This window comes from Microchirus variegatus (genome assembly GCF_963457635.1).
Source record: "Microchirus variegatus genome assembly, chromosome: 21".
Classification (NCBI taxonomy): domain Eukaryota; kingdom Metazoa; phylum Chordata; class Actinopteri; order Pleuronectiformes; family Soleidae; genus Microchirus; species Microchirus variegatus.
Window position 1 is genome coordinate 9,714,057 of NC_139822.1, and position 24,757 is coordinate 9,738,813.

Below are 24,757 nucleotides of genomic sequence, written 5' to 3' on the forward strand. Positions count from 1 at the left end.
AATTCCAGAAGAAACAAAAATAAAGTGATTTTAGCTGCTAAACAATAATGTTGAATAAAATCTCAGTCAGTTTAAGTCTACGATGACTTTAAGAACACGTTCACGTCTTTATTTCACTGTTAGACAGACTTTAACAACAGGAAACTGAAGTTTGTAAACCACTCACTCTCCCACACCAAAGTCCATAGAGAAAACCAGTGATTTTAACATCACAGCACACAGGAGTTCACAGGAGTTGTTAATCCACTGCTGCCTCCATCACTAACTTACAATGTCTTATTCTGTAAAATTCGGCTTTTAAAATTTCATTTAGACTTAACTCAGTGACACAAAGTGACCACACGAGGCAGCAGAGGACCAGCAGCTCCTGTGTCCCTGTGAGCTAAAATCACTGGTTTTCTCTGTGGGCTTTGGTGTGGGAGAGTGAGTGGTTTACAAACTTCAGTTTCCTGTCAGAAAAGGTGGTCCAATGAGGAAATGAAAGTGGTGAACGTAATCTTAAGGTGTCGTAGACTTAAAGTGACGAAAACCTGTTGTCCACTCACTCTCCCTGCACCAAAGCCCATAGAGAAAACCAGTAAAGTAAATATTTTAAAAGCTGAATTCACTAAAATCAGTCATTGTAAGTCAGTGATGGAGGCAGCAGTGGATCAACAACTCCTGTGATGTTAAAATCACTGGTTTACTCTATGGACTTTGGTGCAGGGAGAGTGAGTTTCAGATTCAGTTCCTGTTTAAATCTCTACTCTTGAAAAAACCTGAACTATTCCTTACACGTGTGTGTGAACCATGTCGTCCACTTTTCTACATCTGGGTTGTTAGTTTTTTGTTGATTTGGTTTTATTTAAAGTACGTTTTTCTCTATGAAATCTGGGCTCAAAGCAGCGACGAGAAAACGCCACCGTTTAGTTTTTCTCGCGCTGTGTTTTTTTCCGTTTGCATTTACAGTAAGAAAAGTGAATATTATTCTTTAAAAAAAGGGTCATAAAAAAACGACTGGGTTAATGCTCGTGTGTTGTTACGACACACTTAAATAACACGTTCTCCGACACAAGAAGCACTTCAGTAAAAGACGGAATAAAACAAAGTTCATCGTCCACAGCGTGACTCACGCTCCGAGAGAGGATATAGAAAGAAGAAATAAAAAACGTAAATGACAATTAAATAACGGACATATAATGATAAAGGAAATAAAAAATAAAAAAAGAAATCGCTCTTTTTCACACAGAGAACGTCCTCAAAAGTTTCTCAGGAAGGCAAGTACAGAAGCATGAGTGTGTGTGTGTGTGTAGACCGACTGACAGGTGATGGCGATGGCGTGCAGGTGGGAGCGAGGGGGCGTGGCCTGTGGCTTCATCTCTTCCTGCGGCAGGTGCGTTTGTGGTCGGCGTGCCAGTGTTCCTGCTGACACTTGATGGAGCAGTACGAGGTGTTCCAGCAGCAGTGGTACATGGCCTCCTCCTCGCAGTTATAACACTGCAACGACACCAGGGCGGCGCTGTTGTTAGCGTCGACTCGCGAACATTTACAGATGATTTTGCAGCAGATGACGTTTGGACGCGAGCTAAAACGTCCAAACGTACAGAATGTTTCTACGGCAAATGTGACGTTTTTAAACGTCTCGTTTTGTCCACAAACTAAAAATTATTCAGTTTTATGGATTTATTTGTTTATACGGAGCAAAGGAATGAGGCGTATAAACGTATACACTGATGACGCCGTTATAAATATGCAGCACTAACCATTTCTAAATGCTTCTCACAGTGCGAAGCAGAGTCTACGCTTCAAAATAAAATACCTAGTATTTAATATATTTGTTTTTGAAGATTAAAATAATCTCAAATTTTCTTACCAATACGTCTTTTTTCTCAGTTCATCAAATCTAGTTGTGTGGTCCATAAAATTTCTGACTTTAATCTCAGAATTCCGTCTTTCTCAGAATTCTGTCTTTAATCTCAGAAATCCAACTTTTTTCTCCAAATTCCGACATAATCCCAGAAATCTGACTTTAATGTCAAAATTCAGACTTTAATCTCAGAAATCCGACTTCATGACTTTAATCACAGAATTCAGACTTTTTCACAGAATTCCGATGTTTTTTCACAGAATTCCAACTTCTCCCTTTAATCTCAGAATTCCGACATTAATCCCAGAAATCTGACTTTAATCTCAGAAATCCGACTTCATGACCTTAATCACAGAATTCAGACTTTTTTCTCAGAATTACAAAATTCTCGTTAATCCCAGAAATCTGACTTTCTAACTTTAATCTCAGAATTCCGACATTAATCCCAAATATCTGACTTTAATCTCAGAAATCCGACTTCATGACCTTAGTCACAGAATTAAGACTTTTTTCCTCAGAATTCCAAATTTCTCGTTAATCCCAGAAATCTGACTTTCTAACTTTAATCTCAGAATTCCGACATTAATCCCAGAAATCTGACTTTAATCTCAGAGATCCGACTTCATGACTTTAATCAGAATTTAGACTTTTTTTTCTCAGAATTCCAACTTCTTTCTCAGGATTCAAAAATGATCTTTGTCCTCAAACTAAGTTAATTCAGTTTGAATGATTTCTTTGTTTTTATGGAGCAGAAAAATGAGAAAATATCTCAGAGTCTCACTCAGAGTCTCCGTTTACGCTGATGACACCGTTATAAATATGCGTCAACAACAGTGCAACAAAAACAATGCTTCGTATAGTGAGAGATTATTTGTTGCAGTTCTAGTCTCTGAATAAGGGAATAATGAATAAATCTGCGTTTGAAGCTTCAAAACATCTCAAATTAATATAATATAATATAAATGTGTCTTTAAAGGACACATGAGTTTCTGTACAGAGAGAACGGTGCCTTGTGATTGGTGCAGAACTCACCCACTGCTTCTTCTTGGTCTGGGAGATGAGCTGTTTGTGCTGAGCCACCAGCTTCTTCACCTCCTCCACCAGCTCCTCTTTACACTTCTCCTTCACCTGTTTACACTTCCTCTCCATCTCCGCCTGAGCTCCAGCCACAGCTTTACTCACCGCCTGACGCTTCTCCTCCTCCATCTCTGAGCGGAGCTGAAGAGACGGAACGAGCGGAGATTTTAATCTGAGATCTGAGTCTTCATGTTTACGTCTCAATAATCACGTTTACAGTTCAAGCACGACTCAGTCACGTTGTTTTCCATGACCTCCTATCTCCTCCTCCTCCTCAACGAGGGTGGAGTCATCAAAGACGGTGTAATCTGCTGTCCAGACGTGGTTTTATAATTCTGACTTTTTTACTCAGAATTCTGACTTTAATCTCAGAATGCTAACTTTTTTTACTCAGAATTCCAACTTTCTCATTTTATTCCCAGAATTCTGACATTGTGACTTTTTTTCCCTCAGAATTCTGACTTTAATCTCAGAATTCCAACTTTCTGACTTTTTCCTCAGAATTCTGACTTTCACACTTTAACCTCAGAATTCCAACTTTCAGACTTTTTTCCTCAGAATTCCACCGTTTCAACTTTCTCACTTTAATCTCAGAATTCTATTCCGACATTAATCTCAGAATTTCAACTTTCTCACTTTAATCTCAGAATTCCAACTTTCCGACTTCTTTCTCAGAGTTCTGTCTCTCACTTTAATCTGAAAATTCTAACTTCTTTCTCAGAATACTGAATTTAATCTAAAAAATCCGACTTTATCACTCGATCTCAGAATTCATGCTACTTTATTATTGTGTGTATTATGTGGCCCTTACACTCTTCCGTAGTTTCTTTGTGTCGATCAAAATGCGAAGCTTAATCCCACACATCTCTCATTTTAACTGGACCTGGATAGCCTAGCTTAAACCTTTAGCACATCACGTATACGTATACTGCCCCCTGTGTTCACTGAAGGGAAGCTCACCTTCTCCAGAGCTTCCCTGACGACGCGCTCCGTCTCCCTCTTGTTGTCGGCCTTCATCATCTCCTTGACTTCGTTGAAAACCTTGGTGTACTTCTCGTGACACATGTTCTGGCAGGCGCTGTCGCTGCTGGTCTGAGTGCCGCGGTGCAGCGTCCGCGGCGACCCGCCGTTCGCCTTCTTGGTCTGCGTGGACACGGACAGCTTCTCCGGCTGCTGCGGCGCCGACGACACGGGAATCTCCTGACTGGAGCTCACGGCCTCCATCTCCGGCTCTGGGTCCTGGTGGAAGAGGAAGAAGACGACGGATAAATCAGTCGCTGTGATCACATTTAAGACCAAACACGAGCTAACGTTGTTATTAACAGAGTAATCTGCTGTTTCCGTGACTGAACCAATTCTAAACGTTCATAACTTCAGCACCAGAGGTTTTTCCACGGACGATAATTGATGCCAGTTTTGTTTTGGATCATGTATTTTTAGACTTTATGTCTCGTCTTTTACAGCAATGTATATAATGTATAAAATACATGAAACATGTCCTCCAAACACTAAGAAAATAAACTTTTCTCAGAGAAAATAGTTTCTGAGAACTCAAAAACGACAATTCATTAAGAAATGGCAAAAATCTGATTATTCTTTTTGCCTCCAAATGACAAAAATATCAACATAAGTGATTAATTTTGGTTTGTGGACAAAACAAAACATTTGAGAACATCAGCATTTCCAACACTTATCAACACTGATGACAGTATTAACCCTTATATCATATATAAACATTAAAATAAACAAACAAACTTACACTGGCTTCTTCTTTGGGCTCGACCATCTGAGTCCGACGGCTTTTCTTTGCTTTGGGCTCCTGGCTGCCTTTGAGCTGCACAACAACAACAACAAAACCATCAAAATAAAAGCTCAGCATGATACCTTTATACTGTAATGTGTCTCTTATTTTGAAAAGCTTGAAAAAAACACCAGGTCTTGGCAAATGCTAATAAAGTAAACTTTAGACTTAAAATGCAGGATTATATGCTTAATTATATACGTTGACGACACTTTTTGGTTAATATTAGAATCTAAAATTCACATTTATGCTTTAACCACCTGAGAATAATGCTCAACGCTGCACTGTCAATGTGAAAGAAAGCTTGACATGATGATGTGGACATGCTCTCACTTACATGTCGGACCTGCTCGTTGCTTGTGGACGAGATGCTGGACTCGGCTTCTTCCGTCCTCTCCACTCTGTCCGTCCTCCTGCTGCTGCTGCCCTCCTCTTCCTCCCCTTCTTCCTCCTCCTCCTCCTGCTGTTGTTGTTGTTGTTTTTGCTGTTGTTGTTGTTGCTGCTGCTGCCGCAGACTCTCTCTGTGTGGCGGACTGCTGCTGCTGCTGCTGCTGTCCTCTGTCTTCGACTTCCAGAAGCGTCCCTCCTTGAGGAAGCGTTGGAAAAGCTCCAGCTCCTCACACGCCTTCTTCCAGCCGCTGCTACGCTTCACCTGTAGCTGCTGGACGCTCACCTTGATGTCCTGGATGTTGTCTGCGGGGATCCACGCTCTGCAGGAGGACACAACTGTGCTCAGTTTAACACGTTTTAGCTGGCCCCTGTTGGGCTGAGTAGGTACTTTTTTTTTTGAAACTTTTTATTTGTAAGTATTTTTTCACATTATCCACACAATATAAACTGTGGAAAAAAAAAAGAATAATAATGTAGGACACGAAACAGAAACAGCAAACACGTACACAAAAAAATAAAAATAAAAATAAACAGGAGGTCATGGGATAATCACTTAATCATGGCAATCTCGCCTATCTCCAAGGCGTAAAAGAAAAACGCTTGTGGTGCAATGTCTATACCAAATCTGTCTGACTAGCTAAATAAACGGACCATTTTTTCCATCGCTTTTCACCCAACTCCTTTTGAAGTCGTATGGAGTAAGTCATTCTTTCCAAAAGATGCAACTGCTCAACAGTGTTGACAAAGAGACCAGTAGGTACTTTTTAAATAATACAGTAATTCTGATTAAAATCAATGAATCGTGCCGTTTATAGGATGAATTAGGACTTCTTAATCTCAGCATTCCAATTTACTGACTTTAATCGCAGAATTCTGACTATAATCTCAGAATTCCTACTTCCTGACTTTCATCTCATAATTCAGACTTTAATCTCAGAACTCCGATTTATTAACTTTAATCTCAGAATTCCGATGACTTAATTTAATCTCAGAATCCCAATTTCCTGAATTTAATCTCAGAATCCAGACTATTTATTAAGAGTTCTAACTTTAATCTAAGAATTCCAACTTCCTGACTTTAATCTCAGAATTCTGACTTCCTGACTTTAATCTCAGAATCGACTTCCTGACTTTGTCAGAATTCCAATTTCTTAACTTTAATCTCAGAATCCCAATTTCTTAACTTTAATCTCAGAATCCCAGCAGAAACTTTTAATCTCAGACTTCCAATTTCCTGAATTTAATCTCAGAATTCTGACTTTTATCAAATAATTCCAACTTCCTGGCTTTAATCTCAAAATTCCAATTTCTTAAAATTTCGATTTCCTGACTTTAATCTCAAAATTCGGTCTTTAATCTAAGAAATCCGTCTTCCTGATCTCAAAATTCAGACATTAATCTCAGACTTCCAATTTCCTGACATTAATCTCAGAATTTAAAAAAAATACAGATTAAAATCAATTAAACGTGCTGTTTATAGGATGTAGCAAACATGAAAGTAAAATAAACAAGTAAACACATTTTTGGATTGGATAAACAGAGATTAGATAAACAGAGACCTGGTCTATGATTTAAATGTTATTTTCTGCCTGTTTTGTCGGATAAATCATAATAGTTAAGGTTTTAAGGAGAATTTTAAAGCAGAATAAAGAGTGAAATAAAGAGTAAAAACACTCTCTGCTGCCCTGACGATTTGAAAATCCTTCTTTTCCCACCTCTGATGCTGGTGTCCAAAGAAGCGAACGTCCACCTGGTTGTCCTCCCTCTGCAGGACTTTGGCCGGCCAGTAACCAAATCCTTTCATCTTGGCCCAGACCAGGTCGTGACTGGGACTCTGTGCAGGAAAACACATGGAAAAACAAACGTGGAACCAGTTCTCTTCATTTACAAACACTTCATTTGCTCAGTAGAACAAAGAAACGGTTAAAAACTGAATCTTTTTTCGGTTTGTGCCGTACTCACACACGGGTAACAGAACCAGTTGTCGGGCCGAGCGTTGGACAGGTAGAAACAGGTCTTACACAATAACAACTCGTTCAGCTGGAGGACGAAAACAGGATTAGATTAGATTTAAAGGAAATAACCTGTGTGAGGTAAAGAAGAAGAAGAAGCTGTGGTGGTACCTCGTGACATGTGTCGCTGAAGAGCAACCGAGCGATCTCCGCCTGGTCGCTGTGAACTGCACCAAAAACACAAGGTTTTTATCAACGTGTGTGTGTGTAAAAAATAATTCTGCGTAAACACAAAGAGTCGACTCACCTCCGTACAAAATGGACGTGTTGTGAACGATGAGCTGAGCGTCTGCTTTGAACTCATCAAAGCTTTTATACTTTCCTTCAGCCAGATTCTGACAGAGCACAGAGACACAGAGACAGTACTGCAGCAGCCAGCAGGGGGCAGCAGAGCGCCACGCTAACATTAAATCACAGTGAGGTTTGACTCTTACCTCATGGATGTTGTTGACGTCCAGAGCCGTGTGGATGAGTCTTCTGTACATGGGATGTTTGATGTCTTTGCCTTTCTTATTCAGGTCCACAGCCTGCAATCAAACAATGACTCAGCATTTTTATCCTTTTGTCCTGGAATATATTTTACAGTTTTTGTCATTTTTCAGCTTCTTAAATGTGAATATTTTCACATTTCTGTCATTTTTCAGCTTCTTAAATGTGAATATTTTCTAATTTGTGTCATTTTTCAGCTACTTAAATGTGAATATTTTCGTGTTTCTGTCATTTTTCAGCTTCTGAAATGTGAATATTTTCTAATTTTTGTCATTTTTCAGCTTCTGAAATGTGAATATTTTCATGTTTCTGTCATTTTTCAGCTTCTTAAATGTGAATATTTTCATGTTTCTGTCATTTTTCAGCTTCTGGAATGTGAATATTTTCTAATTGTTGTCATTTTTCAGCTTCTGAAATGTGAATATTTTCTAATTTTTGTCATTTTTTAGCTTCTTAAATGTGAATATTTTCTACTTTCTATAATTTTTCAGCTTCTTAAATGTGAATATTTTCATGTTTCTGTCATTTTTCAGCTTCTTAAATGTAAATATTTTCACATTTCTGTCATTTTTCAGCTTCTTAAATGTGAATATTTTCTACTTTCTGTCATTTTTCAGCTTCTTAAATGTGAATATTTTCATGCTTCTGTCATTTTTCAGCTTCTTAAATGTGAATATTTTCATGTTTCTGTCATTTTTCAGCTTCTTAAATGTGAATATTTTCGTGTTTCTGTCATTTTTCAGCTTCTTAAATGTGAATATTTTCGTGAGAGGAGGATTAAATCAACGTGTTGTGTTTCTCACCCTCTCCTTCATTCGCTGGACGATAAAACGCAGGTATTTACTCATTTCCTGTTTGTTGAGGTTCTTCTTTTTACTGCCCTGTAAGAGAGAACACAAGGATCAGGACCAGAAGTAAAAGTTCTGCTTGTTTTGGATAAACGTTGCTATTTGACCACCGACCCTGCAGACGACGCACTGCCACTGCGAGCCTCCGTCTCTGGGCTTGCACTCGTCCGACAGACACTTGAGGTGATAGACTCTGAAGCAGTTGTCGCAGGCGAGGACGTCGCCCGGCAGGTGACAGTCGAAGCAGTACCAGTCGTGACTCTCCGCCTCCCAGTCCTGCAGCCGAGACACAGCACAGCACAGAGTTTGGGTGACACCACCCACCTCCAGCCCGCCAGACACAGCAGCAGGTGGAGGACAAAAGACAGGGTTTTTAAAGAAGTGAATAAAGAATTAACTCTACAAACGCAAGGAATGTCACCAGAGAATGAAGAGCGACGGGGGTTTACGTCGCGTTATCTTCGTTGTAAATCACACCGCAGCCGTTTCACGCTCATCTGTAACTGCCGTGTAAACAAACACACGCTCGGGCTATCCAGAACTAGCTACAGGAAGTGTTAGGGGGCGGTATTGCAGAGAAGTAGAAGAAGAAGAAGAACGCACAAATTATGGCGGAAACTGACGAAGAGGCTTGAAAACTCCGGCCCAAAGTTTAGGAAAATAATCCAGCTAAACGCGTTAAATGCAAATCTCCGTGACGCGCGACACTCGTTCCATGCTAGCACCACGGCGACGCACCGACACCGCGGAGCCGCTGTATCGTCACGTACCGCAGAGATGTATCGTAGATATTTTTTGCTCATTTATGTATGTACATAATAGGTTCGTGTCGCACGTCTATCCGTCGGAAAATCACGGAAGCAGCTAGCTTAGCCAACGCTAGTTCACTTACGTTAATGCGTACTTTACGACTGTAATCGGTGAATACTAGCGTTTATAATGAATTGTAATTAAACCTCTTTCATTTATCAACTGTGTCATCTGGAGCAGATTTATACGATATTTAAGATGTGAGATCTGTGATGATCTGTGATGAAATGTCGTGTTATTAAAGCACACATATGTAGGTTAAAGTCCAAAATAGGTGCTCGCGAAGAAAAAATAATAGTTGCAGCCCTACACAGCAGCGCTCTCTTATCTTTTTTCAACTTCTTAAATGTGAATATTTTCTCGTTTTATTTCCACGAGGGAATTTGAGTTCAGGCCACAGAGAAAACATGGAAAATCCATCCACCTGTGGAGAGGCCAACACTCCTCCCACTCACAGTCTGATCGTTCCTCCTCCATGTGGTCGAGGTGTTAAAGCTCCAGTCGAGTGCTTTAAAGGGATAGTTCGGAATTTTGGACGAAAGACCTATTTTCCAACTCAGCCGGTGTGATGGAGACGTCTGGAGACGTTTTCAAGACATTTCATTCAGTTCTTCTAGTTGCCGAGTTCGCTGGTGCTATGGCTAGCGCAAGTCAATGGTACGTGCTAGCATGGCATTAGAAACACTCATACCGGCTCCACAGTGCACCCGAGGCAAAACAATCGTAACGGCAGACTATCAATGTACATATCTGTGTTTGAAACAAAACTAACCTCACATCGCGAGATTTTTTCGAAGTATGACGCGCTGCTGCTGAGACATAAATCCTTCAAATTGCAAGGTTGGTTTTATTTCAAACATTCTATCAACACAGATATGTACATCGATAGTCTGCCGTTACAATCGATTTGCCTCGGGTGCACTGTGGAGTCAGTATGAGTGTTTCTAATGCCATGCTAGCAGGTACCATTGACTTGCGCTAGCCATAGCATCAGCGAACTCGGCAACTAGAAGAACTGAATGAAATGTCTTGAAAACGTCTCCATCACACCGGCTGAGTTGGAAAATAGGTCTCATGTCCAAAATTCCGAACTATCCCTTTAAGATCATCTCATCATCACCTCACACATATAATCCCAGATAAACTACAGGTAAACTACAGGTAAACTACCTCCATCCAGCTCTTTGAAATAAACAGGGTTTTCCAGGACTTTTCCAAGGAACTTCTATCAGCTTTACAATCACTAACTCAGACGTTTCCAGGACTGGAAAACTGGTCAATCATTACCCAGGTTTTCCAGGACGCGTGGGAACCCTGATAAAGTTCCCCACTGCGTACGGTCCTGGAAGAACCATCGCAGAACGTTCTGAAGAGAACCAAAGCTAATGTTCCCACACAGTTTAAAACAAAGACAGTAACGGGGCTCTTATTTTGAAGTATTTTCTTACTCTGTAAGAACGACGATGGAGACTCGTCTTAAAAGAACTTCTTCAAAAGCTACGACTTATTTCTCTACAGTTCAGAGTCGAGTCAGGACAAAAGTAAACCAGAGATGTGAGAGTATTTTTAACCTCGTTTTCAAATTAAAAACACACACACACAGATTACGCTCTCGCTCTCAAAGGTTCATCCAGGGACAAAGAGTGTGAGCACACAACAACATCTGTGTTTACGTAATCCCACAAGAACCAATGTCAAGGAGGAGGAGGAGGAACGGCATAAATTAAAACTTATTATTCTCAGAATCCTCTTTTCTTATGAGCGTAACAGAGTTTCCTTCAGCCACACAAACACCACACAAACACGAGGATCATCTCTGCCACTGTTCCACTGTTCTATGTCAAATCATTCTAAAACAAGTTCCCAAAGAAACTTTCAAGGACCAGTTCCCATAAAACCCGAATGTGCCGACGCAGCTTTAACACGAGAGGACGACCGTTTCAGGACAAGTGAACGTCTGGAAGTCTTTGTCGTTAGTCTTTGGTCATTTTTGCTCTTGTCTCGGCTTTACTCGCTCATTGTTCTGCACCTAATGTGACAGACAGCGGACACTTAGCTAAAATATCAACTGAGCTTCAGTCTTCACGTCACGTCGCGCTAAATTCACATCAGAAAAAACAGTAAACACAGAGGGGTTTCAGTGTTTCAATGTTGTTTAAACATTAAAATAATCCAGTGTTTTACATTTTAATGGTATTTTATCATTAAAATAATCCAATAGATACTATTTAAATGGTATTTTAACGTTAAAATAATCCAATGGTTACTATTTAATTGGTAGTTTAACACCAACACAATGATTCTTTTACTATTTTAATGATATTTTGACACAAAAACTATCAAATTAAACTCTTTAAGTGGTATTTAAAGGCTAAACAGTCAAACACTCTCTGACTGGGAGTTGATCTTTAATCCCTGAGATTGAAAACAGAAGTTTAGCTTTAATCCTTGAGATTGAAAACAGAAGTTTATCTTTAATCCTTGAGATTGAAAATGGAGTTTATCTTTAATCCCCGAGATTGAAAACAGAAGTTCAGCTTTAATCCTTGAGATTGAAAACAGAAGTTTATCTTTAATCCTTGAGATTGAAAATGGAGTTCATCTTTAATCCCTGAGATTGAAAACAGAAATTTAGTTTTAATCCTTGAGATTGAAACGGGAGTTTAACTTTAATCCCTGAGACTGAAAACAGAAGTTTAGCTATAATCTTTGAGATTATAAATTTAACTTCAATCCCTGAGATTGAAACAGGCGATAGAGGGCGCTGATTCACTCAAATCAAAGCGATTTCTCACAGGGAGGTGTAAGTTGAGTGGGGGGGGAAGAGAGAAAGAGATAAAGAAAAGAAAATGTGAGAGAGTGAATGTGAAAGTAACAAAGAGCCCTTACCTCTTTACTGCCCTCTGCTTTCGGATCCTGTGATTGCAAGTGATTCAGAGAGTTGTGTTTAAAAAGCGCCGTGTGTTTTAAAAACGTCCTGAGCTCCAGTGGACACTTGTCCTCAGAGGACACGCCTCAGAGACACTTGTCCTCAGAGACCAGTTTTGTACAAACATGTAGAATTCAGCCACCAGGGGGCGACTCCACTGGCTGCAAAAACAACTCACGTTTGCAGGGACGTGAACGTGAAAAGAAAAGGGCTTTACCCTGCCCAAAGGGATTAACGTGTCAGGAGATAATCTGAGCTCAATCCCAAAACTACAACTACGTTTGATTGACAGCTGACGTCGACCAATGGGAGCCCTTTGTAGGCGACGTCTGCGAATGTTTGGTTTTAAAGCTTCGTAACGGGAGTTTGTTTAAAAGCCTTCAGATTGAGTTTATCTTTAATCCCTGAGATTGAAAAAGGGAGTTTATCTTCAATCCCTGAGATTGAAAAAGGGAGTTTATCTTCAATCCCTGAGATTGAAAACAAGAGTTTGTTTCTAAACCTTGAGATTGAAAAGGTAGTTTATCTTTAATCATTAAAGTTGAAACAGGAGTTTATCTTTAATCCCTGAGACTGTAAACAGAAGTTTAGCTTTAATCCTTGAGACTAAAAAAGGGTGTTTATCTTTAATCCCTGAGATTGAAAAAGGGAGTTTATCTTCAATCCCAGAGACTGAAAACGGAAGTTTAAAACAGGAGTTCATCTCTAATCCATAAAATTGAAACAGGAGTTTATCTTTAATCCCTGAGATTGAAATGGGAGTTTAATTTTAATCCTTGAGACTGAAACGGGAGTTTATCTTTAATCCATAAAATTGAAACAGGAGTTTATCTTTAATCCCTGAGACTGAAAAGGGAGTTTATCTTTAATCCCTGAGATTGAAAAGGGAGTTTATCTTTAATCCCAGAGATTGAAACAGGAGTTTATCTTTAATCCCAGAGACTGAAAAAAGAAGTGTATCTTTAATCCATAAAATTGAAACAGGTGTTTATCTTTAATCCCTGGGATTGAAACAGGAGTTTATCTTTAATCCCTGAGATTGAAACGGGAGTTTATCTTTAATCCCTGAGATTGAAAAAGGGAGTTTATCTTCAATCCCAGAGACTGAAAACGGAAGTTTAAAACAGGAGTTCATCTCTAATCCATAAAATTGAAACAGGAGTTTATCTTTAATCCCTGAGATTGAAATGGGAGTTAAATTTTAATCCTTGAGACTGAAACGGGAGTTTATCTTTAATCCATAAAATTGAAACAGGAGTTTATCTTTAATCCCTGAGACTGAAAAGGGAGTTTATCTTTAATCCCTGAGATTGAAAAGGGAGTTTATCTTTAATCCCAGAGATTGAAACAGGAGTTTATCTTTAATCCCAGAGACTGAAAAAAGAAGTGTATCTTTAATCCATAAAATTGAAACAGGTGTTTATCTTTAATCCCTGGGATTGAAACGGGAGTTTATCTTTAATCCCTGAGATTGAAACGGGAGTTTATCTTTAATCCCTGAAATTGAAACAGGAGTTTATCTTTAATCCCTGGGATTGAAACGGGAGTTTATCTTTAATCCCTGGGATTGAAACGGGAGTTTATCTTTGATCCCTGAGATTGAAACAGGAGTTTATCTTTAATCCCTGAGATTGAAACGGGAGTTTGTTTTGCAGCCAGAAGTCCACCTCCGCTCTGACACACAGTGTATTTTGGACGTTGTGAACGTACCATCTCCTCTCCAGGCAGCCAGTAACCTTCCTGCTCGATGCCGGCCTTGGAGCCTTTACAGCCCACGGTGAGCGTCTCCACCACCAGGCCGTCCTTCACGGCCAGACTCAGCTGACGGGCCGTCTCTTTGGGGTGCATTCCAAACACGCGACTCAGGTACCTGCACGGGTCGCAACACAAAGACCGTTAAAAAAAAAACACACACTAAAACACACACACACATGTTTAAAAACAAGGCAGTGAGCGTACTTTGAAATCCTGTCCATGTTAGCGATCTGCTTCTGGTTGCGTATGACCTCGATGGCCGCCCACACGTACTGGACCACCTTAGGGTCGGCCAGCCTCTTCTTCATCACACGGGACATAATCTCCTTATTCATCTCTCACAACTGAGGGGAAACAAAAGAGGGGGAAATATATAAGGATATCATTAAATGCACAGTTTTAACGAAGAAAAGTTTAAAGACGTGATCGGGATTGTGTGAATTCAGAAAAAGGTTAAAGGTCGGCAGCACAATCTGATAAAGGTTATAATTCACATTCGATTGATAAGGATTGCGCTCCCTCACTTGTGCTTTGTGTCGTGGTTTTTGTTTGTGGGCGGGCCTTAGGAAGCTGCCTTCTGATTGGCTAATGAGTTTTGGAGTCTGGAACTCATTCCCTGTCAACATCTGACAAAATAAGTATAAGTATCTAACGTTTATAATCTGACAAACGTTAGCTATTTACAATTATTTTGACGGATGTCGACGGGGAACCAGTTCTAGGCGGACAGTGCAAAGGACAAGTGTATTTTCAATAATAACAAAAATATTTATTTTAATGATTAAATCCATATTTTATTTGCGTCTTAAAAAAATATTGGCACAAATCTGACTTGAGACGCAAAAATGTCCACATTTTTCCACCCAATCAATATTTAAGTTATTATTATTCCAGACATACACTGATGCAGGTTTGCCAACAGCGTCTCTTTGGACGATCACCCCAATGAATTCATTATTATTTTTAGTTTTTGTTCCCTGTATTAGGGAATATCGAAAAAGTTAAAGCCTGGAAGAAGGAAAATTATCAAATACTACAGCAATGATCTCTTGAGGATATAGGAAGTTTGTAATGTGAAAGGAATTCAGCAGAGGATGTTAAAATCACTGATTTTCTCTATGAGCTTTGGTGTGGGAGAGTGAGTGGTTTACAAACTTCAGTTATACACAAGGAAAAACAGATTTTAGCACCTTAACAAAAGACTCCTGTAACAAAATCTTGTCTATGATATCTTAAGAACATGTTCATGTCTTTATTTCACTTTTTCCAACAGGAAACTGAAGTTTGTAAACCACTCACTCTCCCACACCAAAGCCCATAGAGAAAATCAGTGATTTTAGCCCACAGCGACACAGGGGCCGCTGGTCTACTGCTGCCTCGTGTGGTCACTTTGTGTCACTAAAATAAATTGAAATTAAGAATTTCAAATGCCAATTTGACTAAATCAGTCATTATAACTTATTGATGGAGGCAGCAGTGGATCAACAACTCCTGTGAACTCCTGTGTCTCTGTGATGTTAAAATCACTGGTTTTCTCTATGGGCTTTGGTGTGGGAGAGTGAGTGACTTTGGTGTGGGAGAGTTTCCTGTTGGAAAAGTCCTTCTCACAGTGAGATAAATTGCCAAAACAACATTCGTATGATATCGTAGACTTGAGCAGGTGAATGTTTTGTGGCTTTAATCGGTTTTTAGTTGTACTTTTTGTATAATTTCTCCATATAGTTCAGTTTTAAGGATCTAAATCTCCTTCGTACGCTTTGTTAGCTCTGGATTCAATTTCTGACGATTACCAGTGACGTTTCAATGTACTTCTCTGGGTTAAAAGAAAAAAGAACGTACTTATTAATCCAGTTTTTCCAAAATACATATGTGTTTGAAGCACTTATTCCAAATATAACACGTGTGTCCGTGTGTGTGTGTTATGGTTTCCCAGGATAAACAAAGAGACGTCACCACGTTCTTCCTGCTTGTTGTCAGGAACTTGACAGCTCAACAACAACAACAACGACGAGAAAACGTAATCATCATGTCGTTTTTAAAGAGTCCAGCCTGACACGCTAATATTCACCATTAACCCGCTAACAGCAACTAAATTGGCGCGTTTTTAAAGAGACAACACGGTTTACTGATATTACAACACGGTGACACAGAACCACAAACTCATATTTCACTCAAAAAGAGTATATTTAGCAACAAAAGAGGCAGCGGAGCAGGGCCACGACCACTGCCGCTTCAGTAGCCCACTCTCGCTAGCATGCGAGCTAACATCCAAACCAACGCTAGCGGAGACAAACGGCGGGAGTTCCGCTTCATCTACGTGACATGTTCGAGTCAAATAACGAGTGATTAAGGAGTCGTTTCTGACCTAAATGCCACAACAAACACTGGAGCGTATCAAGTCCCAGCGCGGTGGAGTCCTCCTGTTGGCGCGGCTAGCATGTGTGCTACGTCGCTAAAATAAGCTGTCAGACTTGTACGAACTTCGCCAAGTTGTCAGCGAACATTCACGGGCAACACGAAGAACCGCGAGCGTGGGAGCGTGTGCGCGGCACACGCGGAGAGCTCCTCCCGCCGACAAAACGGCACACAAACGCGGCGAGGTAGCCGCTTAGCTGTGGGCTCGTTTGTTTTGGAGGGCGCCATGTTCACGGTCCTCCATCACGGGACAGCGGAGAGGCGCTAAGCTAACGGTGCTAGCTGGCTAACGAGCCGCAGTGAAGCCATTTTTATATATACACATAAACACCAGATCAAGAGCTCACTCACCTCGGCTACGGAGCCACCGACACACAGCGCTGAGGATGAGACACGAGGCCCCTCACACCAGTGTCGTCCAGGCCGGAGGAGGGTGAGCGGCGGCGGCGACGGCAGCTGCGGCGGCGGCGCTGGGCTGAGAGGTAAACACAGACAGCGCCAGCCAAGCAGAACCCTGGCGGTGAATATCGTGTACTGCACCCGACAAGGCGACACCGAGGACTTCCCACTGTTTTTGTTTTTTTAAAATACAAAACTTTATTTATACACGACAATGCACAAAGAAAACCTACGGAAGAGCGTGAAGGCCATATGTAAAAACCGATTTGAAAGAACGTTATTAATAATAATAACAATAATAGTAATAGTAAGAATAAGAATAATAAAACAGAATGAATTCTGAGGATAGTCATAATTCTCAGTCCAATTCTAAAAGTACATTTTTAAAAGATTTCTCAACCTAATAGTGAAGATTGTAATGTAATAATTCACAAATATATAAATATATAATTTATGGAGGTGGTCAAAAATATTTATGACCATTTTGTCTTTATAATTAAAAATATTAACATTTATTAGTACTTGTTTAGTCCAGAAAACAAAGCAAAGAAACAAGAAAATATTCACATTTCAGATGAAAAATCACAGAAATTGTTCAAAAACAATTGTTAAACTTTTAAAAACACAACAAAGAGCTGTAAAAATTAAAGCAAGTGCAAGTTTATTTTTGCTTACACTAAATACAAATCACAGCAAGACTAAAAGTACCAAAAACATATCATAAATCAAGCATCTCTGTGTGGAACTTTTCTGCTTTGTTTTCTTCTTGTAACTCAACATTTAATTAGCTTCAATGACAAATGTGAATCTAAACAATGGTTTTAACAGCAACAGAAACTGCTGGATAAAGGAAGAAGGATTATTAAGGATAACGGCGCCCTCTTGTGGTTTGTACATGGCTGCGATTAACAGCAGTTAGCATTTTGTAAAAATGATTGTTTGCAGGCTCCAGCAGACACAGTGCTGTCATATATAACATGTATCCACTGGACAGATAAATCCTCTGAGGCTGGGAGTTTGTGTAGAACTCTGTGCTGAACTGTGGAGCCGAGAATAGAACTTTTCAAGGACTTCCGGTTTTCAGATGCCGTTGCCCTCGCCAGCACTCTCCCATGTTTTACGGAAAAAGCGGAGCTCTGCGAGACAACAATTCCAGGTATTTAGGGCGTTGTGACGTCCCAAGGAGCGCGGAAGTCAACATGGCGCGTTTTATCTCCTGTACTTTGACTTAGGAGGAGCACAAAGACTTACGTGAGTCGTGTTTGTTCACACTTTGGTGACTGGTAGGACCCCCACAGTCCCAAATACTGAGTTTACAGAACTCAGCTGTGCTTCCAGGATAAGCCGTAGGAAAACCAATTCCAGCATAGAGAGGCTGAGTGAACGTGGTCTGGACTCTGTGGATCAGAGTCATGGAGTCAGAGACGTCGTAGAATGACAGCAGACCTGCAGTGTGGTCCAGGAAAACTCCTACTCTGGAGGTGGAAACCGATGAGACGCTTTTCTTCTTTACAATTCATGACAAGTGAGATTTTTTATTGATTTTCTGATTCTTAACAGGTCGATACGTCTGCACCATTTGCGATGTTTTTGCCGACAAGATTAATGCATTCAATAGGCCATTAAAGAAAATCGCACAATGAAGAAAGATGCAGTGCCCCCTTGTGACAGGACTGTATGTTGGCGAGTTGGACAGGATTTTCAAGTCATTCATGAGATACCGTGAAAATATAAAATCACCACGATTAACTGATTGCGTTTTGCTCTGTCAGAGGCTGCTTCTCCTCTGGTGTGGCTCAGGATTAAAAGAACTCAAGTGGATCTTCTGAGTTTACAGAACTCAGCTGTGGCTCCATGGGGAGTAAAACCAGTAAAACCAACTCCAGCATGGAGAGGCCGAGTGAACGTGGTCTGGACTCTGTGGATCAGAGTCATGAAGTCAGCGACATCGTAGAAGGACAGAAGACCTGCGGTGTGGTCCAGGAAAACTCCTAATCTGGAGGTGGAGAACGTCGAGACATCGTCCTTACAGTAATCGTGGGTAAACATACAACTGTGCGAATACAAAGATAAAGCCCAAGATGACTCATCATATCCAAAAGAATCCATTGGATCGACCACGTCCCTGTATCCCACTGCGATATTAACCACCTCTGTCTTCTTAACCTCCCAGTAACAACGTCCGGTCAGACTCTCTTTACTCCAGACCTGCCTATAAGCGAGAAATCTGTCTGGATGATCAGGATAAGGCTGACATTTCTTCATTAATGTGACTTTTCTGTTTCCCCCAGATAAAAACAGCTGGTTGTGAGCTGTGTTTGGATCCAGTGTGAGCTCCTGTGAATATCTGAGGAACTCGGCTCTGGTCTTTGGTTCTGGTTGTGGCATCACGACATCCACGTGAGTCTCAGTCAGAACGGCCTCGAGTTGACCTCTGACCTTTGCCACAGCCGCCATCACGTCCTCAAAGTGTCTCTGAGGTTGGACGTTGATGGTGGACGAGTGCACGGATGGAGTAAATGCTGACGGTGGGAAGTCGTGTGGGTACTCGAGGAGAAAGTGGGTGTGGTCCTGCAGCTTTGAGAGATATTCCAGATCACGTTTATCAAGCGTTAGCTTCGTGGTCTCACACTGCAGCTTCTTCTGAATATCTTGGATTAGCCTCACTTCAATTTTCTGCTTGTATGTGATCTGCTGCTTCACCTCAGAGCTTCTTTTCTGCAGGCGTTGGATCATCTCAGTGAAGATCTTCTCACTGTCCTCCACTGCTTTATCAGCAGAGCGATTGACGGCCTCCACCTTCTGGTCCAGCACCTTCTCATCTTTGCCTATTTCCTCGAGTCTCTGCTGCAGACTCAGCTCCAGCTCTTTCTGCTTCTCCGTCCTCTGTGCTGCAGCTGAGACTATGTCGTGGTCTTTGTGTTGGTCCACAGAGCAGAGATAACAGATGCACTGCTGATCAGTGCGGCAGAACATCTTCATCACCTCGTTGTGGCGAGGGCAGATGTTCTCCTGGAGGTTCTCTGTGGGCTCCACCAGCTTGTGCTTCTGAAATGCAGGTGATTGATAATGAGGCTGGAGATGGTACTCGCAGTAAGAGGCCAAACAAACCAAACAGGACTTGATAGATCTCAGTTTCCAGCGGCCAGGGCAAACATCACAGGGCACATCTTCATCTACAGCATAGCAGGGAGAAGCAGGAGCAGCGAGGTGTTCAGTCTTCTCCAGCTCCTCCACTAAATCTGCCAACACAGTGTTCTTCATCAGGTCGGGTCTCGGCGTGAAGGTCCTTCTACACTGAGGACAGCTGGAGATGGTCCTCCCATCCCAGTAGGTCTTGATACAGTCCAGACAGAAGTTGTGTCCACAGGGAGTCGTCACTGGAATCTTCAGAAGCTCCAGACAGATCGGACAAGAGAAGTTTCCCGGCTGCAGCTGAACTCCTTTCTGTGGAGTTTCAGGAAGAGCAGCAGCCTGAGAAACAACATCTTTGTCTGAGTTTCTCTCTGGCATCAGGCGAGCTTCTTCCTTTCCCAACTCCGTTACTTGTCGGACTTGATGTCCGCGTTTTTTCCCTTTGGTCCGGTTCCGGGGCATTGTTTTCACTCTGCAAGAGGAAATACAAATCATCATTGTCACAGATTCTGCTTTTATGGTTTGCAGAGGCCACCGTAGTTCCCTGATGAACATAAGAGAGAGAGCAGTGAACGTTGAATTGAGTCGAATATAAGGTGGAGTTAATTCAGCTAAAAGTTGTTATCAACTGCCTTTAAACAACTAAATGGACATCAATAATCCCACTATGGATTTAAAAACACATCACAAAAACTCAGATTGACTTGTCAAGAACTGTTGACAGGAAGTTACTAACAGACAAACAACAAGATTTTGAATATGTGTAAGTATATATATATATACGGAATATATGAATATTCACATTTAAGAAGGTGAACAATGACAGAAAATAGAAAATATTCACATTTAAGAAGCTGAACAATAATCGAATATTCACGTTTAAGAAGCTGAAAAATTACAGAAACGAGACGAAAGACGAAGCTGTTTCTTTCTCGTTGAAAACAAACTGCGTGTGAAAAAGACGAAGCAGTGTCTTCGATGTCTGAAATATCTAACCTACAAGTCGCATTTCAGCCAGCGTTTCCGGTTCCGGGTGACGACATCTGCTGTCGTCCAATAGGAGGACGGAATTTTAAGTCAAACCAAAACACCACAGAAACTAGAATAAATTCACACTTAAGAAGCTGGAAAACCAGCAAAAATACACGCGTTTTGTGTGTAAACCGTCGTTAGCGCACGCACGCGCACGCACACACACACACACACACGCACACACGCGTGTCTCTTACTTGTTTGTCTCGGTGTTGTCGTGAGAAGAACCGTGAACCGCTGTGAGGAGAACGCTACACGGCGGCGGCGACGACGAGCTCGTTTCCCCGGTGAAAAACAGCCAGACTCGGCTGCTCGGCTCCGTCCTCGTGCAGCTGGTGCTCGGACGGAGATGCGGACGTGACAGAGAGCAGCAGTAGCAGCGGACGAGACGAAGGACGAAGCGGTTTCTTTCTCGTTGAAAACAAACTGCGTGTGAAAAAGACGAAACAGCGTTTTCAATGTTTGAAATACCTAACCTACAAGTCGCATTTCAGCCACCGTTTCCGGTTCCGGGTGACTTCCTCTGCTGCCGTCCAATGAGAGGCCAGAGTTTGAAGTCAAACCAAAACACCACAGAAACGAGAAAACATTCACATAACCAGGGTAAAGGTGGACACTGCCATCTACTGGACTGGAGTACGAATTGCGAAACTTGCCAAGACTGCTAATAATGATCATAATAACAATTAACAAATACTTCAAGAAAATACAACTTTTCAAAGATTTTCCACAAATAAAATAAAAACACAAGTGAAACTAGAAAATTCCGCCGGCGTAATTTCGATGGTGCCTGCAGCTTCCGGCATGTGTCGTCGCGTGCAGGACCTTTGCTGGTAAATATGTGGGCACTTGCCGTTAAAATGGGCGGACTTCCTGTTGGGTCAAGGGCGTGTCCCTAAACATGTTCAGGACGGGTCCCTTGTCTTACATATGATGTTTTGTGCAGATCGGTCAATGTATGGCAACGTTACATTTAACTTCCTGTTTCGGGTGTTCCACTTCCTGTAGTGAGTTCACCTTCTGCAGACATGTTCAGGGCAGGTCCCTGGTCTCACATATAAAGTTTGAGGTCTCTACGTTAAAGTATGACGACACTGTGAGGTTCTAAAGTGGACTGGGTTCTGATCATGTTGTTGACCGTTTCTCATGTATGTGTATGTGGAAACGGTTGCACAGTTTTTGGGGATTTTTGTCGCCATGGTTACTCGGAACACTTAGAAAAGTCATAGCACACCTTTCCCGATCAAACCGCACATTTTGATATAGGATGTGTGGGGTTTTTCCCAAAACTGTGGGAGGAGTTGAGTGTCAAAGTTTGTGGTGGAGAAGTACATTTTACTGACAAGCCCCTCCCCCTCCCCCTCCTCCTTACCTCACGCACACACGCACCTGTGTCTCTGTCGAAAACCTCAGACAACAGCGAAATCAGCACCATTTAAAGTTGTCATATCTCATGAACGGTAAATGATAGAGCTAAAATTCTTGGTTTGTGAGCGTCACAAGACTCTGAGCAGCGTCCACATTTAATTTCGTAAGAAACGGGTGAGAATTGACCGAGTAATGACAGTTTTAATATGTCCTGAACTTGACTTTTCAAAAAGTCCAAATCTAAATTTTTAACATGGCAGTCGATGGGGACGTTGACTGGAACTCTCTGTGCAATTAGGTGATTTGAAGAAAAACCGCAAGTCGTATGAAAATAAAAACAACACACAGGGTTAGCCAACAACCATAGCAACATTTTGATGTAAAAAATGTCTGTTTAAGTTGGAAATTGTGGGCAGGAGAGGAGTTTGTTTGGAGATTTTAAGTGAATAATGTTCTACTTCTCACTACAGTGTACACTCTAGCTACCGCCCACGCACGCAATACACACCCATTATAAAAATTAAAAACGTATTTTTTTTTTGCAAAACTTAAACTGCGATTGTGGAAAAACCGTAATATGTATCGAAACCGTGACTTAGGTGATAAAAGTCCCAAGTCTTGTGACCCGTTTAAAGTTCAAATCACGTTTCTACGTGAAAGTATGACGACACTATGAGGCTCCAAAGCGGGCTTGGTTTGTCGACTTGTTCCGTCCGTTTCCCATTCATGTCTATGTGGAACTCGTTAAGGGTTTTTCGCGATTTTTGTCGCCATGGTTACGCGAAACCCTTATAAAAGTCATAGCACACGATTCCCGGTCAAACCGCACGTTTTGATATAACTTGTGTCAGGGTTTTCTCAAAGCTGCGGGACGAGTTACGCGGCAAACTTTTGGCGGAAGAGGAAAATCAAGCGGAAAAAGCGCGAAGGATTATAAGAGATGCTTGCTCCGCAATGCATTTAGGCCTGAACTCTAGTTCTACTAGAGTTGAGGCCCTAAATGCATTGCGGTGCAGGCACCTAATAATCACATTAATTGCGCAATATTAATAAATGACTGTAGCTAATTGCATGGAGCACCTGTAGCACATATTAGTTAAAACAAACAAAAAAAGTGTCTCCGTCTTTCACCGAAAATCGACGACTCTCGCCAAAGTTATTTTCACAAACTGGACATCACGACTTATCCCACGATAGAAAAGAGGGCGGAGTTTTAACAAATTCTGCCATTTTGTGCCGTCACATTCCTACAGAAGCTCGAAACAAAACAATGCTAACAAGAAATAATCATCGCATTATTTAAATATGTGTTTGTTCTTGTCGCGTTAACCGCGTCACAAATAAACATATCATACATTTCTTTGCGTCACGCAGAGAGTGTTCGACATTTCTTCATCCAATTTTTCGCAAACATGGGTGGTGGAACGCTGCCCTCCAGAGGACAAACAAGGTTCATCGTTCTCGAGACGTCGCAGATCAAAGTCCAAACTTCTTCTTCTTCTTCAATCTTAAATGAAGTACATTAACACGACAGCGTACAGTATAATAAAAATAAAGTGTTCAGGATCCATCGTCATCATTTGTCATATTTTTAATATAAATCTTTTCACCCTCACACAAATTGCACATTGTTTTGTTGTTGTTTTTTCCTCTTCCGTCTCCACACGGACACACGGACAGATCAGCTGTGGACACGGAAACCACTCACTCTCCCACACCAAAGTCCATAGAGAAAACCAGTGATTTTAGCTCACAGGGACACAGGAGCTGCTGGTACTCTGCTGCCTCGTGTGGTCACTTTGTGTCACTGAAGTAAGTCCAAATGCTTTTTTTTTAAGCCGAATTTTACAAAATAAGACATAGTAAGTTAGTGATGGAGGCAGCAGTGGATCAACAACTCCTGTGAACTCCTGTGTCTCTGTGATGTTAAAATCACTGGTTTTCTCTATGGGCTTTGGTGCAGGGAGAGTGAGTGGTTTACAAACTTCAGTTTCCTGTTGTTAAAGCCCGTCTCACAGTGAAATAAAGACGTGAACACGTTAAACTGACGCAGCTCAGCAGTGGACACACGGTTACAGATGGACATTTCCCTCAAACACTGAACTGAAGCTAAAAGAAGGAAAAACAAAGGAAAAGAAAGAAGAAGAGACATGGACGATCATCTCACCACTTTACTCTGGCATGCATAGGTTTCAGACCGAGACATTTGACCATCATTTCGTCTACGAAATCTTCCCAACCGACTGAAAATAAAGAAAACACGAGAACCTTCAAAATAAAAGCCTCAACACAAACACACAGCTGCGAAGTCGACCTTCTAAAATATTTGGTTCTTTATTTTAAATCGCAGTGCAGTGAACAATACTGGATCTTTTGATTTATTTTTTATTTAGTTTAATTCTTTTTTTCGTTTTTTCCTCGTCCGCGACAAACGGACAAAAGATCGCATTA

At 41.2% G+C, this 24,757-nt stretch overlaps 3 protein-coding genes across 3 annotated transcripts in view; all 3 read right to left on the reverse strand.

The window, feature by feature from the left end:
• Positions 1 to 24,757, reverse strand: part of LOC310942586 (tripartite motif-containing protein 16-like) — a gene marked incomplete at its 3' end in the record, with an annotated part of 323,438 nt that overhangs the window by 169,621 nt on the left and 129,060 nt on the right. The window contains exon 4 of the mRNA XM_083907997.1: positions 19,475 to 19,947. Within this exon, the coding sequence (XP_083764123.1) occupies positions 19,475 to 19,947 (473 nt within the window). The remainder of the gene's footprint in view (positions 1 to 19,474; positions 19,948 to 24,757) is intronic.
• zmynd11 (zinc finger, MYND-type containing 11) lies at positions 418 to 16,852 on the reverse strand. Its single transcript, XM_083907561.1, has 16 exons — positions 16,724 to 16,852; positions 14,162 to 14,301; positions 13,913 to 14,072; positions 12,163 to 12,189; positions 8,578 to 8,739; positions 8,419 to 8,496; positions 7,561 to 7,653; positions 7,374 to 7,461; positions 7,238 to 7,293; positions 7,077 to 7,154; positions 6,830 to 6,948; positions 5,062 to 5,434; positions 4,683 to 4,757; positions 3,884 to 4,162; positions 2,879 to 3,064; positions 418 to 1,476 (listed from the first exon to the last, which is right to left on the reverse strand). Exons 2-16 carry the CDS (start codon positions 14,290 to 14,292, stop codon positions 1,354 to 1,356), a joined length of 2,028 nt encoding a protein of 675 aa, XP_083763687.1. The 5' UTR covers positions 14,293 to 14,301; positions 16,724 to 16,852; the 3' UTR covers positions 418 to 1,353.
• LOC310942379 (tripartite motif-containing protein 16-like protein) lies at positions 16,776 to 19,306 on the reverse strand (the record flags this gene model as incomplete). Its single annotated transcript, XM_083907759.1, has 3 exons — positions 18,653 to 19,306; positions 18,023 to 18,278; positions 16,776 to 16,906 (listed from the first exon to the last, which is right to left on the reverse strand). The coding sequence occupies exons 1-3, from the start codon at positions 19,226 to 19,228 to the stop codon at positions 16,776 to 16,778; spliced, it is 963 nt and encodes a 320-aa protein (XP_083763885.1). The 5' UTR covers positions 19,229 to 19,306.